This window comes from Eumetopias jubatus, unplaced genomic scaffold (genome assembly GCF_037043125.1).
Source record: "Eumetopias jubatus isolate StellerSeaLion01/CBP00866 unplaced genomic scaffold, mEumJub1_p1.0 scaffold_2, whole genome shotgun sequence".
NCBI classification, from domain to species: Eukaryota; Metazoa; Chordata; class Mammalia; order Carnivora; family Otariidae; genus Eumetopias; species Eumetopias jubatus.
Window position 1 is genome coordinate 171,835,349 of NW_028274808.1, and position 18,455 is coordinate 171,853,803.

The 18,455-nt window shown below is 45.0% G+C and overlaps 1 protein-coding gene across 1 annotated transcript in view; it reads right to left on the reverse strand.

Annotated features, from left to right (window-relative positions):
* The window catches only part of NWD2 (NACHT and WD repeat domain containing 2), a 165,435-nt gene extending 147,383 nt beyond the window's left edge, over positions 1 to 18,052 (reverse strand). Inside the window, exon 1 of the mRNA XM_028089552.1 lies at positions 17,902 to 18,052. Within this exon, the coding sequence (XP_027945353.1) occupies positions 17,902 to 18,052 (151 nt within the window). The remainder of the gene's footprint in view (positions 1 to 17,901) is intronic.
* Positions 18,053 to 18,455: the final 403 nt, after the last annotated feature.

Below are 18,455 nucleotides of genomic sequence, written 5' to 3' on the forward strand. Positions count from 1 at the left end.
TCTCCTCAGACAGACTGTCTGTGACCACTCATTACTGGGAGACAGTATGTGCCCCAAACACTTTCTCCTTACCCTGTTCTACTTTTCCTCACAATACATACCATCACTCCCACAAACTTTACAAACGTATGTATTTGCCTTTTTCCATTACGGTCCCTCCATCAGAATGTGACAACCACAAGGGGTACAGGTACTGTCTATGTTAAATAAACACAGTTATTTAGTTATTGGTGAATTCAATCCTCAGGGCTTAGAACTGTGGTTGTATTGAGTATTAATATACTCAATAAATATTTGTTAAATGACTGTTGTGAATTTCTGATTAAAAATGGGGTCTGAACTGTAAAGGAAGGAGGCACGCCTATTTCTTGTGGCTTTAAACTTATTTCTGATGATAATTCTACAAAAGCATTTTTAAAAATGTTTATGATAACTATGGCCTCTTAAGATGTCAACCTTGACAGACAGTTGAAAGTAAACATTCTGGCTTAATATAAATAAAGAGTATAAATGTTTCCTAAGTGTGTTACCATGTCACACATCTTTCCTTCTCGTATTGAGTGGGCAACAAAGATACTGCTGGCAGATGAGTATTTTTTTTAATCAGCATCTCCCAGGTAAAGAGATAATGGAGCTAATAATGGTAATAATCCCAGTTAACATTTAATGAGAGCTTATTAAATGCCAGGCATGTGATAAGCATTTCACAAGCCTTATCTCATTTAAGCCTCATAAAAATCCCATGATATTTTCAATTTTAGAGATAAGCGAATCTTGGATTAGAGAAACTGAATACTTTAAGGTCACTGAGTCAGAAAATGGCACAGAGCCATTTTCTGAGCCACAGAGCCTCAAACTCAAGTGTTTCCAACTCCAGATTCTGAACCTCTAACCTCTATTATTCACTAGTCCCCATACGTACTGTGTGTTGTATGTGCACACACAATGGATTCTGCCACAAAATTCCTGGTAGAATGCCAATCCCTTCCATGCAGGAGTTTATATTCAACCATCCTGCCCCATAGCCCCATGATTTTATCGACCTAAAAGTCTTATTTGCTGGCCTAAAGAAGAGGCCCTTTATGCGCATTTCATCCTGCTCATGCTCTCCAGCTTAATACTGAATGTGTGGTCAGAGTTCCTAAATCTCACTGTTTCCCACTAACTTGGGCTCTTTGTTATACATTCCACATTCCAATTGATAGTGCATATTCATGCAGGAGTTTCAGAAGTGCTTTTCCATCCATTATCATGACAAACTTCTGAGGCCAGGAGGACAGGTAATATTATCTTTTCCTCAGAAGATGGAACAGGACACACTCACAAAGTCAGAAAAAGAGCTAGACCCCACACTCCCTCTCCCTGAACAGAAATAAAACAAAACAGAACTGCTGGGGAGTTTCAAAGAAGTGGAATAATGTAATGCTGGAGCTGGAAGAGGTCCCAGAGGTCCTGTGTTTCATCCACTTCATTCTATAGATGAGGAAAGAGTCCTGAGAGGATGCCCAAGGTCACAGAGCTGCTGTCCAAACCAGACGTGTCAGTCCATGGTATGTTCCCCTTACCACCTCGTGATGCCTCAAGGACAAGAACATTCTCCCATATGCACCCGTGATGCTGTCAGAGAGCAAGGAGAAGGTCTCTGGTGAAAACACATCTCTCCAACTTCTAAATGGCTGTTATGCAAGCCTGACTGTGCATGATTGAAATGGAACACAAAATGAAATTTGCCATAAAAATAATCTTTCAAAGTGGCAGGGTGCCTAACTGGTCCCCGAAGACACAGTGTAGCTGGACCATAACGCTAGCAGTATGTGATTTCTCCCTGTTCTTGTGAGAAATGCACAGGAACACAAAGCCGCACTGCAAGGCACATGCCATGTCCTCCCTAGTCCCTGACTGCCTGGTGGGAAGGCATCCCTCTCCCCCCACGTCCCTCCCCAGAGGCTATAGCAGGAGATAGGCAGCTACGTGCATGGAATGTGGCTTCTTGAGAACTTGGACCTCAGGGCTTGGGGACTCTCAGGCTGGGCCTCTATGGGTGAGGCCTTACCGGCTTGGAGATAAAGGAGTAGGGGAGGCATACAGGCATGAGGAGTTTGGGTGTGGGGGCAGAGGGTTAGCTTTACTGGGGAGGGACTGGAGACAACAGGGTGAGAACCGTGAGGGGTTTGGGATTTGGGAACCAGAGTTCCGCTTCTCTTAAGGGGACTTAAATTCAATGAGCATCTCTTGAGCACATACTCTGTGTGAGTACTACATGTCAGTTACTTTATTATATTGTAATGTAATCACTTAATGTTGGCTTAAGTGTCAGTTTACAACTGGCGCACTTGAGAGAGTTCTGAGAAAAGAATAATGCTTCATTTCTATGTAGAGCTCACTGTTTGTACGCTACGACAGAATTTAACCTTCAGAACGCCATAAAACATACAATATAGGGGTTTTGTTTTTGTAGAAAGGAAGTTTGAGACTCGAGGCTCTAGAAACTGCCTCCGGTCACACAGCTGGTAAAACACGGGGCAGTGTTCAATCTAGAATTTTGGTGTTGTGATTCCCAGATGCCCTGGTGTCAAATGAAACTCATGGCCTAGGAATTTGCATGGCTAGCCCCACGGCAGACGCAGGTGCTGGTGGAGAGGAAATCTGCATACACATTTGAGGTCAGCAGAGTGGTAAAGGGAACCCTCCCTCCTGCTTACATACCCACTTGAGCTGTCCCCAGAGCACAGCTCCACCTTGATCCTGTTCTTGGGATCAGCACAAGTGCAACCTGTTTGTTCCTCTCCGACACAGTTGAGACAGACTCATTTCTGAGCGGAAAAAGGGAAGGAGACACTAAAGATTACACAGCAAGTACTGAATCCAAAGGAGTTTCAAATATTTTTTAAAATCTCAGGTAAAAAGAACCAAAGCATTTGGCTATGCCCTGAATTTCATTTTCTTCAGATTATCATATGAGGCACATAAAGGATGGCGGGCTCACTGCCTCCCTCCACCCAGCTGAGGCTCAGCATGCTGGCTTCCCTGTCCCCAGAGGGACCACAGTCCCTAAATATCTATTTTCTACTATAACCAAACTCCAAACTTGAGAAACAAAACTGTTGTGTTTCAAAACTCCTCGATTCCGGAGCCTTCTCCTCCATTCCATTCTAGTCTGAGATCTGCAAAGCAGAATCAATGAACAAATGAAGGATTAGCCCTTTCCAGATTCAAGCTGTCATCCTCCTATCCCGGACCGTGCACAGACTCAGTCAAGAGACCCATCTCCTTCCATCTCTTCCCATCTCCTCTCTACCCTCCTCCACCCCAAACACCAATATCCAATTACTGTTTTCTGTTTCTTTCTTTCAGGAATACCTAGATTGTTTGCTCAGTATAATGTGGGCTTACAATGACCATTCCATGCATGCAGTAAGAATTACCAACTTACATAATAAGAGCTGGCCATTCTACCACAATGGCCACGTGGAATGAAATAGTTTTCAATCATACATGGGATTTAATGCTCCCCTTAGGGAGTACTGAAATCCTCCCTAAAGGGGCCTGTTCATTTTTATGAAGAGTGGTCCTGCTCACCGTGAATGTGGATACCACATGCACTTTGAAACACTGTAGCAAACTGTTCATCAGGGTCTAAAAGATTAACAGGAGTTGGAAAAATGACAAGACTTTAGGGGCGCCTGGGTGGCTCAGTTGGTTAAGCGACTGCCTTCGGCTCGGGCCATGATCCTGGAGTCCTGGGATCGAGTCCCGCATCGGGCTCCCTGCTCAGCAAGGAGCCTGCTTCTCCCTCTAACTCTCCCCCCTCTTATGTACTCTCTCTCTCTCATTCTCGCTCTCTCAAATAAATAAATCTTAAAAAAAAAGACTTTATGTAGATTTAAAGCAACATTAAAGGGATTCTTTATGTGTGAAAGAAATTATGGTTTTTAGTATAAGATTAGAGCACACCTTACATTCAAAGGTGGAAATGCTATCTTTTTAATCTGTCTGAATGTCATTTTATTGAAATCTGCTTGTTATCCACGGTTTTAAAAGAGTATTAGGGGCTAATTTTTAAAAAGCATGTAGTTCTGCTCTATTCTTTAGAGATGGAACTTATTAACTTAATACCTTAAAATGTGGGCTGAATTCATATTTATATGTTAAACCATCATTTAAAAATGGTGTTTTTATATAGTCCCCTCTAGCTAAAAGCATACATGATTATGTGGATGGCATCATCTGGGAATAATGACCATTTCATGCCATGATTTACAAAAAAAGAAGTTATTCAAGTAATTCTCATTCCCTTGAAACCCTTCGGCCTCTTCTCTTCTGTAATCTTCTAGGGCTCTTAACAAATTCTGCTCTAGAACTTTTGAGTCCTTGCTATGTTTCAGGCATTGTTTTAGGTGCTTGCGTATTTCATACACTTCCCACAATAACTTTGTAAGGTAGTTATTACTATGTCCAACTGTCAGAAAAGACAATGAAGCTTGAGGAGATGAAGTATTTCACACAAATTTATAACAAATCCTGGGGTTCAAAACCAACCCTAGTCCCCAAGTTCTTTCATCTTAGCCAGTACACACTAGCATGCATTTATTTTATTAATTTGATTTCTCTTTTGCCTGCATAACAAATCAAAATCATTGGCTGAAAACAACAACATTCACCTTCCCCTTGAATCTGCAATTTTGGCAGGGGTCAGTGGGGAAGGCTAGTTAGTCTCTGCCTCAGCTGGGAGAGCTCCACAGGTGGACAGAAGTCCACTTCCTACACAGTGCATCCTCCTCGCTGGCAAAGCTGTGCTGGCTGTTTGCTTCTCTCACAGGGGTTTCTCCCTGGGTGGCCTGGGTTCTAAAGAACAAGTGCTTCCAAAACCAGAAAGTGGAAGTGGTCAATTTCTAAAAGCCTGGGCCCAGAGACCGGTGCTGTACCATTTCTTCCCTATTCTATTGGCCAGCAACAGTTGGGAGAGCCCAGATTCAAGGAGAAAAGTCATGGATTTCACCTCTTGGTGGGATGTGTGCCAAAAAAAACCTAGGGGCCATGTGAGAAAACTCTCCACACCTTGTAAGATTTCAGGTTCAACAGTGACTTCATTAAATTGTGAATTTCCCATCTTATGAATGCTTTCATTCCCCAGGACTTTGCAGATGAATGCCCCCAAACAGCAAACCCTCCAAGGTGGGAAGGTCTGGGTCTTTTCCCATTTTTCCTTTGTATTCTCCTTGTTACTGCAGTTGCTTCTCCATATGGATTATTCAGGCTTTGGAATAGAGCCCCTGGCTTAAAAGGGAACTTTATTTTCATGTCTTTCTAGTGTTCTCAGCAGATTTTCTTTTTAACGTTTGATATCTTTGATCAACTTCATTGCTTTTTATCACAGTGACTACAGTAGTTTCCGAATTCCTTTTTTTTTTTTTTTTTTTTTTTTAGGATTCTATGAGAGAGAGCGCACGTGCACTCACTGAGGTGGAAGGAGCAGAGAGAGAAGGACAAACAGACTCTGAGCTGAGCCTGACATGGTGCTCTATCCCAGGAAGCTGAGATCACGACTTGAGTCCAAACCGAGTCTGATGATCAACCGACGGAGCCACCCAGGTGGCCCTGAATTCCGTTTTAATTGGAGAATTTTCTAGAACACTGTCAACTGAGTGAGATCCTCTGCTTGAAGCTCTACCCTTTGCTTAGCAACTAACTAGTATGAAGGTTCTACCCAGATGCAAGCAGATTTTCGGTTTATTTTACAGTTGCAACACATTTTTCCTCCTTTAGAACATGGTGATTCTACCAGTTCTGTCATTTGGTCAAGAAAATTTCTCACCTGCTATTTCTTGGGCACTCTTATTCACTCTGGCTTGTCCTCTTTGCTTTGGCCAAAGGAACCAAAATAAAAGCCTTTGGTTTGTTGTCCTGCGCACCCCCCCCACCCCCGCCACCATCCACCTGAGATTTCCAGGAAGCATTTCATTAGAAGTGGGTATTATTCCCTTTGAATTGCACCCAAAGCTATAGTTCACAGTTGCAAATTCACTTCACAAACAAGGACACACCCCATTCCTTGTCCACAGCAGACATTACTAATCAATCTCCACTCTCCTTCCCACTGAGCATGGATGTGGCCCCAACGCATTTGTGGCTGCAAAATATTTTCGTCGGCTGCTAATGATTAAGCAATGAGAATAACTCGACTTCCAGGATAGATCCTATTCCCTCTCTCTGGAACACTGCATCATCTTCACCTAGGACAATCAAGACTTTCTAATCTCTCAAGCACAGTTTTGAATTCCTTGTTTTTATTAAATAAGGCTTCCTGCTGCCTAGCCCCTGCATCTTTTCTCTGAGATATCCAGAACCACACTTCCTGCCACCTGCAGTGCTGGCTATTCTCAGCCAGGAAATGTTTCCTGTTACTTTCCTATTTCCTATTTTCCCACCCCTCTGAGACTCAGGGTCCGATCACTCAGGCGGCAGGTGTGACCCTGGCCTTGGGTTCCAGTCCCAACAGCAGCCTGCATCTTGTCCCAGAACCTCCGTCCCACCTTACGACAAGGGGCTGGGCTCCTGCCTTGATTTTGCCAGATGCTTCCTGCCACCCCCTTCTCCTCCCCACACACTCCTTTAACTCAGGATGGCAGTCTTGGGCCCAAACTCTTTCACCTTCATACTTTCCACATGCCCAAACCCCTCCAGTTACTATCTGAGTAAGCTCCTGAGTTATTCTGACACTCGAGGAAATTAAATTTCAGCATCCACGTGCTCACGATGCTTCTTTGCTCTGACTCTTTGGTAAAAAATGCTGTCTCTTCCAAAACAGTGCCTCTCTCTTGGATCTAGACTTGTTCCCCCACCAGCCACTCCACTACAGCACAGAGGTCTACTTCTTAGCCTTGACACATCCTGGTCTTTCCCTTTTGCCAAAGTTTAACCAGCTGGTGCCCGACTGAGATCTGGACACCACAGTGGGATTCCAATTACTCCAAGCGGCCTGTGGTCAAACACCCCTCCCACAGCCACAGGGTGTTTCTGATAGCTGCGTCTGTCCTGCCTCCTAGCAGCAGGGGTTGAAAGAATGAAGACAGTATGTATCTCTTACGTCCTCTGTCACTCCCCACAGTGACCAGTTAGAGGAGTTCAGCTGTACACAATGGGTATCTAATAAATACTGCCTGTGCTTAGAATGAACTTTGAAGGAAATCTATTCAGTGGCAAGACTCTCTCTGACACTATCCATACTGGATCAGATTAACCATTATGAAAGATATCCTTTTAATTTTGTGGTTTCATTTCTGTTAGATTCTGTAATCACTCCTGGAATAAGACACCTGACATCTGGGCTTTACTCTTTAAGTGTACCCATGTCGTGTAAGCCTAGGAAATGTTTTGGATTGAAAATGAGATTTCCAGGAAGCATTTCATTAGAAGTGGGTATTATTCCCTTTGAATTGCATCCAAAGCTGTAGTTTCTATCCTTTTATTAACTTTCTGCCACAGATCCTCTAATTCTACATTAGCCTACTTACTTTAATTTGCAGAATAAATCCTGTTTGATTTCAATAAAAAAAAATAGGATGAAAGATGAAGCTTTGAAGAAGCAATACGAAAGTGTCTTTAAGTTAGTAGCACCAGACTTTCTTCTAGATTGATCGTCCGTAACTTAGCCCTTATGTATGCTGTTGAACCACTTACAGGTTTTACTTTGATTTAAATCATATGACCATTAAGGGCAAAACTTATAAGAATGTTTTGGGTTGAAAAGAACTTTGAGCCTACTTTATCAGGCCCAATTACCCTGTAGGTCTGAGTTCCTGTTACACTGTAGGAATTGTATCACTTGCCATTTTAAAAGGTGTTTATGAGTGTGTACTTTATTTTTTTCCAGCTGTCTCCTGTTGCATATCAAACTACCCACTATCAAAACTTAGTGGTTTAAAACAGCTTACTATTTCTAGAGAGATGAAGTGACTTTTCCCAAGGCATGCAAAGCACTTACCTTATAAAAGTATCTGATCCTGATAGTTGATACAGTTCCTGCTATTACATACAAAGTGTGTCACACTTTCTAGCTTAAGGTCTTCTCTTGTGTCAGATATTGGCTGTGATAGAATTTGGGTTATGTCAAGCTAGATATCCAATTTAAATGATCCTGGGTAATTAAAGGATCCCACTGTGTACAAATGTTAAAACTGAAATAGGTAAATATTCAGGTTAGGGAAGAAGCCCTTCTTCCTCTAACGGGAGGTTTCTTCTAGAGCATGAGCCTCCTGGACTCCTTTTACCTCCTTCCTACCCTTCAGTCAAATAAGGGGTGACTTACTTGACTGAAAATGTGGGAAAAATAAACCAGGCAAGCTCAGCCCACCTGCTTACTCCTTCCCGCAGGAAATGACCTGTCCACACAGCGTGTGTGTCATGCTCTCTTCTCCAGGCTCAATGTTTTAAGGGGCAGGCCCCCTGGAGGCCCATCACTGCCAGAGTGTGGATAGAAGAATGTCTCATCCTGGTGTTCAGTATTAGGAAGCACAAAAGCATTCTTCCATTCGCAGACTCTGGTTTTTCTCAGGTTAGAATTTGGAAGGTTCTAGAAGAGTATACCTATGGAGTCACTGTCAATCCTCCATATTGTGGAGGATTAACACTGTTGGGCACTTGCTATGTGCCAGACCACTAGTTTACTCACTTTTCATGCATTTTCTCATTTAACCTAATTATGACAAAGACAGGCTAAAGAAACTACACAATATAATCGAGGTTTAGGTAGCTTTCAAAGTTGGCTACCATTAATTCCTATCCTGCCCCCCACCCCCATGCACCTGCTTCTCCTCATATGAAGAGATAGGGTCTATTTCCCCTCCCTCTGAATCTAGGCTAGCCTATGACTTGCACAGACAGAACACAGTGAGAATGGCATCCTGGGACTTCCAGGGCCTTAAGAGGCCTGTTAGCTGCCATTTCCTTTCTCTAGGGTTGCTAATCCCCTAGAAGGAATCCTGGGCTAGACTGCTGAATGATGAGAAAAGCTGGAGAGCAGGCCCTCATGGAGGAGCTCTGAGGAGCCAAACATAGGCGTGAAGCCTTCTTGGACCTTCTAGCCCAGTTCCGCCCAGGCCTAGCTGAACGCAGTCAAGTGAGTGACTCCGGCCAAAGGCTCAGTGGAAGAGAGCTACCTGTCTTCTGCAGGCCAAGCCCTGCCTGGATTCCCAGGCAGGCATAGAACTGTGAGAAATGATGGATCACTGTTGTTTTAAGGCACTGAGTTTTGGGGTGGGCTGATACACAGCAGTAGACAACTGAAACAAATAAAATACAAACTTGCCACACACCCTTTAAAACAGCAAATGGTGTCATTGCAACAGTGTGATGAGAATTTTAAAAAAAGAGTTGTGGATGGTTTACCAAACCATAAACACACAATCTATCTGTAGAGTGTACTGTATACTCCAACCCCGGCTTTCTTTTAAATGTCATTCTAAATGAGCTACCTTTAAGGGACAAGCGATAGTATCACCTCAAGACATCCGCTCCACTCTCTTATCCAAAGGGATAAAAACTCTTTGAATAATAATGATAACCTCTTTCTATTCTCTGCAGAGATCTCATCATTGCTTTGCCTCCTATTTGATTGCCGTGGAGGAGAGTGTTTACACCCTAGCTCTATTTGCACCTCTGGGGAGCCCTCCCAACCCGCCTTCTGAGCTCCACACTGGCTTACTCCTCCTCGGTGTCTCTTTAATGCCCTGCTCATATCTTTAGCCTGGTGCTTATCACACAGATTATTTATGTAAACTGCACGAGAACAGACGTGCCTGTTTTGTTGCTGCTGTATGCTAAGCACCAGAACAGTGCTCCCTATGGAGGAGGTGCTTCATGACTATTTCCTGGTTGAACCGGTCAACCTGCCTGCTTTCCCCTGGAGTAAGATACTCTTCTCGGGGGCTGAGTATCCAGTAGCACTTCCTTTCATTCTCTCCCTGTGGGTAAGGGCGGAAAGTCTGGAAGTTCGCTGACTTACTTGCTGCAAGGGTCCGCGTGCCGTTCTGGTTCTGCCAGAGGGGTGTATGTGTATGACGTGTGCGCAACAAGGGCACGGGGGATGTTCTGCTGCCGTGAGCTGTGCTGGCCGCCGTGTGGTTTCAGCAGATGGGCGTGTTTGCAGAAATTGGCCAACTACACAGTGAGCAGCTAGGATAACTGGCGGTGGCTTCTACAGTTTCCGGCCCTCTAGGTGACAGCTTGGGCAAGGGGACCTAAGTGCCCAGTGGTGACCCTTTCACTCATTGGATCCTTACGATGATTTTTGGGATTGCTGGGTTCCCTGAAGTATCTGGAGTGGTTTTTGCTTTACTACGGAGCTCTATCTGATATGCATCTATGAACTGCATTCCTCGAGGGCAGGAAATGCCTTTTTAGGTTTCTATACCCATACCTGCACAGTGTCCGGATCACGGCGGAAACTAGTAATGAAGATAATAAGGGTAATAATTGCAAACACTGATTTCATGTTTGCTCCGTGCCCAGCACTGTTCTAAGTGCTTCACATTAGCTTATTTATTCAATACCCCTGCAAGGCAGGCACTACTGCTGTCCTCTTTTACAGATTAGAAAACTGAGAACAAAGTAATTAAGCAACTTGCTAAAGAATCACAGCATTAAACGGTGGATTGAGGAGGCAAACCCAGGCAGGCTGGCTCTCCAGTCTGTCCTTGTATCTAACATTCTCTCCTGCCTGAATAACATTTGCTCAAGGACTTGAAGATACAACCACTAAAATTTTAGAACACATTGTAAATGTTCTATGCACATTTATCATAAAATAGCAGTTCAGTATGTTCTTCTGTAAGGCTCTTAACTCTTAAAAGATGTTTCTGAGGCATCAAACAGCTGTGTGCAATACACATACACACACACACACACACAAACACACAGAGGTATGATTTTGCTGTGTTAACTATTTTTTCCGATTACTCACAAAAACAATGAAAAAAACAAGGAGCCATTGAAATAATTAGCACTGTAGGGAAGGTAAGAAGAACCAGGGTAAGGAATATTCATAGCTTTCATGTGCATTTCTTGATGCAGGTCTTTCTGCCTCTTTCTTGCCTGGGAGCACAAGCTAAAGTAAAAGTAAAATAAACACTGGTTGCAGCAAGGTGGGGAAAAATCCTTCTCTCTTTACTGTGGCTTGTGCCAAAATGGAGAACAAGCTTTCCTACTAAGATCCCAAAGATATGCAGAAGAGAATCCAGGAAGATACAGAGACATGCAGAGTACAAAGTCTAAGTGGAAAGAGACAAAGCACCTGATCATTAATACTGTGCACAAACGTGCACGATTCTCAAAAAGATGAGGGGTACATAAATCTGAGTGGGCAGGAAATGTACAAAAAAGTAGGTGTTGGGAAGTATCTTTTCCTCCAGTGTCTCCCAACACACAGAGGGTGATCCACTAGCACAGTAGCCCTGGACAGGGCTATTACTTACTCCTCAGGGGGAGAAGTGTCTTAATCGGATGGATGCCTTTGGAAGGAAAATCTGAACACAAATAGCCCAGCCCCTTCATTCTCTCTTGTAAGTGAACCTGTCATTCTTCTCTGTTCCTCCATGTCTTAAATTGTAAAAGGGTCAACTCTGTCCACCAGGTGGGGGAAGGGGCAGGTTTATGACCTGCCCGTTGCTGACAGTGACTGGGGAAGGAGGGGGTAAGTTTACACAATCCTGAGGTTCAGTATTGGAAAACCCTACTTGCCTAAAGTTAAAGGCCATATTCCCCCCAAAAGGTCCACAGTCCTCACCTGCACTTCCAAAATCCTAAAGTGTTGAAAACAAAAAATTTTCCCAATTCATCTGGCAGCAAAACCTTAAGTGACCTGAGTCACCAGTGGCAAAACCTGACTTTAACAGACACAAAGCAAGCCACTTACAGTCCTGATTTCTCCACTCAGAGCTTTGTGTTGCATGTAGTACCCAGTAGCTCATGTGCCTATTTAAATTAGTTACTCTACTAAAAATTCAGATTCTTAGTCATACCAGCCACATTTTAAAAGCTCAAGAGCCATATTTAGCTAGTGCTACCATATAGGACAATGCAGATAAAACCCTCCCAGCACTGCAGAAAGTAGAACACGGATGTAGAGTGAAGTCATTTCCTCATAGACATATTCATATTTGATGATGGGGTATTACCCCAGACCCTACATAATCAACAGCAGATGCACCATTTTCTCCTAAAATCTAAAAAAAATCTGGAATTCCAAAATCCTATCTGGCCCAAAAGATAAAGGATTCTGGGCCTGCATCAGTTTTTAGCAGTAATAAAGGCAATATTTTGGTCTTCTTTCTACTTTAGACTTTACCTGTTATAGACTCGGTGGTACGGACTCACGTTGAAGCCCCACCCCGAAAGTGCTGGTATTGTGGGGCAAGACCTTTGCGAGGTAATTAGGTATGGATGAGGTCAAGAGGGTGGGGCCCCCATGATGGGATGTCTACCACATGAGGACATGACCTTCCTCCCTGTGACCACAGAGGAAGAGGCTGGAATGACAAAGCTACAAGCCAAGGTACACCAAGGACCGCCAGGAGCCACCTGAAGCCAGGAAGAGACAAGGAAGGATTCTTTCTGAGGGCCTTCAGTGGGAGCATGACCCTGTTGACACCTTGCTTTTGGACTTCCAGCCTCCAGAATGAGACCATAAATTTCCATTTTTTAAAGCCCAGTTTGTGGTAAATGTTATGGCACCTCTAGGAAATGAAGACAGATTTTGGTGCCAAGAAGTGGGTGCTGCTGTAACAAATACCTAAACACGGGGAAACAGCTTTGGAACTGGGTGACAGGGAGAGTCTGGAGGTGGGTGCTAGAAAATGCCAAGATCGCCATGAAGACACGATTATTGGCAATTCTGGGGAGGGCTCAGAAAGAAAAGTGGAGAGCTGTGGAGAAAGCTTCCACCTTCTTAGAGAAGAGAGAAGTCATGAACAGAATCTGGCCACTGCAGTGACCCCGAAGACAAATGAGGAACGTGTTATTGCACAACAGACAGAAGGGGAGGGTTGTAAAGTAGTAAACGATGTAGCTCGACTGCGCTGTAGGGTTTTGTGCAAGGTAGCACTCGTAAGCCATGAAACTGGATGAAGGGGTGGCTTGCTTCCTCCTGAGCGCTTATAGTAAGTTGTGCTGATTGGGGGTCGGGGAAGGAACCGAGAAAGGAATTAAGCAAAAAGGAACCAGAACTTAAAGATCTGGAAAATTCTCAACTTATTCCTATTACAAAAAATGGCAAAGCTTGTCTGAAAAGAACACCAAGGGTGTGGTCGAACACCATTTGTAAGGAAATTATGGGTGTAAACCATGGACCACCCCAGCAGAAACAAGGTCGGCTGAACTGAGGAAGACAGAGACCGGATCAAAGAAAGGAAGGCTGACAGACTTCTTAGATTCTGCAGGACTAGAGCATTCAGCCATTCAGCTGTGCATGTGTGTGATTCTTAAAGACAAAGGAAGAATGACCCCAAAGGAGATTTGGAGATCATCAGGGCTGCCTCCTTGGTTTCAAAGTGGGGGAAGGCAACTCCTAGGCTTCAACAGGGCAGATGGTGTGGCTCTGAAGCCTTGGGGACAGGGCCTCCTGGAGTCTTGGTGGGCAACTCCTTCCCCCCAGTTACAGAAGTGGAGCTGCCACCCCAGGGGGTGTGGAAGGCAGAGCTTCAAACCCAAGAGGTTTATTCCAAGAGCCTTAAGACCTAATGGTATTTGCCTTGCTGGGTTTTAAACTTACTTGGGACCCTTCATCTTTTTTTTTTTTTTAAGATTTTATTTATTTGAGAGAGAGAGAGCATAAGCAGGGAGAGAGGCAGAGGGAGAGGGAGAAGCGGGCTCCCCACTGAGCAGGGAGCCAGGTGCCAGGCTGATCCCAGAAACCTGGGATCATGACCTGAGCTAAAGGAAGACCCTTAACTGACTGAGCCACCCAGCCTCCCCAACTTACTTGGCATCCTTCATCTTTCTTTGGAATGAGCATGCTAATCCTCTGCCTGCCCCACCATTCCATTTTGGAAGCACATAACTTTCTTGGTTTTGCAGGTTCACAGCAGGAAAGGAATTCTGCCTTAGGATAAATCATATCTGGAGTCTCACCCATATTTAATTTAGATTGTATTTAGATAAGACTTTGGGCTGTAGACTTTAGAGTTGATGCTGGTCAAAAATTTTGGAGTTGTTGGGATGGAATGAATATACATGAATTTGTTGGGGGTGGGCAAGGGCAGAATGTTATGGACTTAACGTTTCTGCCCCTCCCCCATGCATACATTGAGCCCTAACAGCTAATGTGATGGTGTTTAGAAGTGGGACCTGTGGGAGGTAATTAGGTTTGATGAGGTTTAGAGGCGGTCTTTAGGGTGGGGCTTCCATTATGGGATTTGCATCCCTTTTAAAGAAAAAAGACCAGAGCTTGTGTTCTCTGCCATGTGAGGACACTGTAAGAAGATGGTCACCTGAAAACCAGAAAGAGGTCCCTTACCAGGAACCAAACCTGCCAGCACCTTGACCTTGGACCTTCCAGCCTCCAGAACTGTGAGAAATACAGGTCTGTTGCTGAAGCCACTTGGTCTATGGTATTTTGTTGCAGCAGCCCAAGCTAAGACTGACTTTGTTCTAAACTGGTTAAGAATTGAGGCACAGAGATTACCTATTAGGCCCCTGTGAATTTCAACATAGGGAGACAATCATGCTGGCTCCTCTCTTCTGCATATTCATGCACAATTCAGGCTGATCACAGTGGAAGATTTTATATGTGTTTTAGAATCATTGTTCCAAGGAGGTGTAAGTGCCATTCTGGCAGAGAGACAGTGGCTAAGTGACAAGACTTCCAAGGATTAATACAGATGCCACAGATTGAATTTCTACGTTGGGTAGAAGGTGGGACTAGATGAAGTCCAAGGTCTATCTGTGTCAGAGAATCTGGCACAATGCTATTCCCTCCTCCACACAGGATATTTCTCCAGGGTCTTCAATGTGGTGGGGACTGGTCAGATGCAGACATACTTATGGATAGGAACAAGTCCATTAGAGTCCAGAACATTCTGAAATTTCCTTGAATGCCCTTAATACCACCTTTTAATGCAGGTGAAGTGGGTCAGGGCAGCCAGCCGTGCTCCCTTCCTGCTAACTCAGCTCTGGCCGTCCGGATTCAAGAATAAGGAGAACACTCATCCACTAGATCCAGCTGACTTGTCTTGTCCAGTGGGGATAAGATACTTCACAGAAATCTGGCCTGAACCTAGGCTGGCCAGAGTATCAGGAGAGAGGTTTTGAGTTCCCTGAAGGCTCCTACCTTGTTTCATTCTGGCATAGGAGTGCAGGCAAGGAGCTTAACCTGGTGTTGCCTTAGTTTCCTCATCTGTACCAGAGAACAGCCCCTGGCCCAGCATCCTCACAGGACTGGACAATGGAAATCAAAATTAAAATACTGAATGGACTAACATATGGGAAAGTAATTTTTCCATTTGAAAGACATAGGTTACCTTTATTACTGATGGGTTAAGTCCACAGAAGCTTTTTAAAGCAAGACCTATTAATAATCTAAGGGAGACCCTTGCTGGATTCTGAAACATATTGCTCTGAGTTCAACACAAAGCAGCTTTTATTTAGAGCATCAGTTGATTTCCACTTGTAAAGAAAAGCATGAGATAATGTTCTTTATCTTAATTGGGCAGTGGAGAGGCTCTTGAGTATTGGCCAAGAATCTAATATTGGATTGAACCAAAACACAACCATTTGCTTCCTGAACTGCATCCATAAAAATTTTGTGGTAAAGTGCTGTCTCTGATAGAGCATTTACCAAGACTGCAAGGTTTCATACACAAGTCCAAAAAAATACCCATCTGTCTTTTCTATTCAGTATACCCCCGGCTCTCCAATCTGGATAAAATTTGAGATGCTGCCCCCTATTACAACTTCTGAGATAGAAGTCACATTTCTGGTCCTTTCAGATCAATGTGCAAGCTCTACGGCTCCAACAGTGACTAGGAGACATGAAAGGGTCAGGGCTCCCTCCTCCTGTTTGCCTTCCGAAGAGTAATACATGGTAAAGCTTTCCAGAAACTAGAAAATTTGAAGAATCGCATGTACAAGCTTAAGAAAAATGACATTAATCTTAAATATGAATTCAATATTAAGCTGACTTAAACTCATGATCATTGGTTTTTATTTAAAGGAAACACAAATTTAAAGGAACTACTGATTATATTAACAAAATTTTCACAGTAGAAACATGTTTAAAGAAAAACAGTCATTTAGCTAGCTCTACATCAGCAGACTTAAACACTTCTCATGACATTTAAGCTTAGAATAATTGACAATTTTAAGACAACATTTTCTAACACAATTCTCTCAACCACTTAAAAAATATTTCAGCAACATTAAAAAAAAACACTGAATACTTAAGTTGCAGATTTTCCTAACCTTTAAATAGGCTGCATATTTCCACGGTTTTCTTTATTCAGATTTAAGTTAAAATCCTGGAAGACATACCTGAGATTTTTAAAAGGATTTTAAAAGCGTGCACAGTAGTTTCCTAAATGCCTCCTTAAAGTAGTAAATTCTGTGAAAGTGAGCTGTAAACTTTATAGGAGAGTCGTGCCCCCATCTCAAAAGTATACATTCCCTCTATTACTAATGACTGTGAGTTACCTATTTCTTTCCTTAATCCCCTTGTCATAACAAACTTTACCTGAGATTTCTGCTTTTTCTTTTTTTTACAACTATTTTAGAAAGTTATTTTTGTTAGTCCTAAGTGCTTTTTCATCAGCAACCAGTCTTGGGTTTTCAAAGGACTCTCTCCAATGATTGTTAACTTTTCCTTTTACTTTTTTGTCAGACTCAAGGCTTGTTACAGCGCATAAAAAGTCTCCTACAAATTTATGTTATGGCCGAACAGTTACTTTTTTCTAGAAAAGAGCAATTCCTGCAGTTTTATCCAGCTTAAGTCAAATGCATCCTACTTTCCCTTACTAGTAACGAAAGTTAACGTCCGGTCCTAGAACTCAAAAGCAGTGTTGAGCAAAAAAAAAAAAAAAAAAAAAAGAAAAAAGGAAAGAAAAAGAAAAAAAAGAGAAACGACCCACCCAGCGCCCAGCCGCTGTGATTTGTGAATGCAATATATCAACAAGTTTGCGTTTTGCGCCTCCCAGGTGCCCAGCCCTGAGCAGGTACACGACAGAGTAGGCCAGGTTCTGGACAGGGAAATCAATCCTGTGGTCCAAATATGGAGATGAGCTCATCTTGAGCGCTCCACCAAAAAGCCAGCGCCCGACAGACCGAGCGCCCATCCATCCCGAGGCCTCACCGCGTGTTTCCTCCCAACCCCCGCGGGCCTTCGGTTTACAGAGGATTCCTTTGCGCTCCAAAGCAAAAGACACCATCGCGCTGGCAAGCGGCGAGTCTCAGGGAACCCCCGGCTCGCTTCGCCTGGGCGGGAACAAGTTGCAAAGGAGGGAGCTCTCATTCAGTAGCCTGAGGCGGAGCCGGGAGCGAGGGGTAACTACTACTTGCGTTTACGGTAACCCCGGAGATGGAACGCGCTCAAAGAAAGGGTGGCGGTAGTGGCAGGATGGAGCTTCCAGAAGCGTCTGCTACTGCCTCGGACGTTTCTTAGCTCGACCTGAAAGAGTAACCTGGGCGGGGAGCGCGAGCCTGGGTGTCCTAAGGGGAAGTCAGCAGGCAGAGGGGCTGAGCAAGGGGAAAATACAAGTGATTCAGATGAAATTCCCACGCGCTCGGGGCAGCCGCGGCTTCAGCTGGAGGAAGGGAAAGCCGGGCATAAACGGCGCCCCCGGCTGTGCTGCGGTCACTGTCGGGCTCCCGGCGCGCGGACGGACAAGACTGACGGACAGATCCGAGCGAGGGACTTACCTTCAGGGTTGGCGCTGATAAAGACCCGGACACTTCGGCCGGCGGGCACGAGGTGAGAAGGCAGGGCGGTGAGGTTCCCAGAGAAAGCCGCCCGCCGGAGCGCGGAGTCCCGGGGACAGGGCAGCCTGGTGCCCGCACCTGCCGGCCACATCGCCCTCTGGGAGGAAGAGCCGCTGCCGCCGCCGCCGCCTCCTGGTCCTCGGGTCCTGCCCGCGGCTCCGCGGAACAGCTAGGTCGATCCCCGCAGGCGGCGCGGCTCAGAGTCGTCCCGAGCCCGAGGCGCCGCCGGCGAGCTCGGTGGCGCACAGTACCGGCCGGCGGGGAGCGGCCATACGGACCGTGGGGCCGCTAACGCCGCCTCCTCCTGGCCCTCTGGGCGTCCGCCTTCGCCGGCTGACGGGGCTCAGCACAGCAGCCGGCGGGAGGGCAGCGTGGCAGCAGCTAAGCGCGCGGCGCCCCTTTGCGCCGGGAGGCGCCCGCGCCGGCCGCCCAGCCCGCAGCCATCTCCCCGCCCGCGCCTGCCGCGGGGAGAGGGGTCGCCCAAGGCAGCGGGG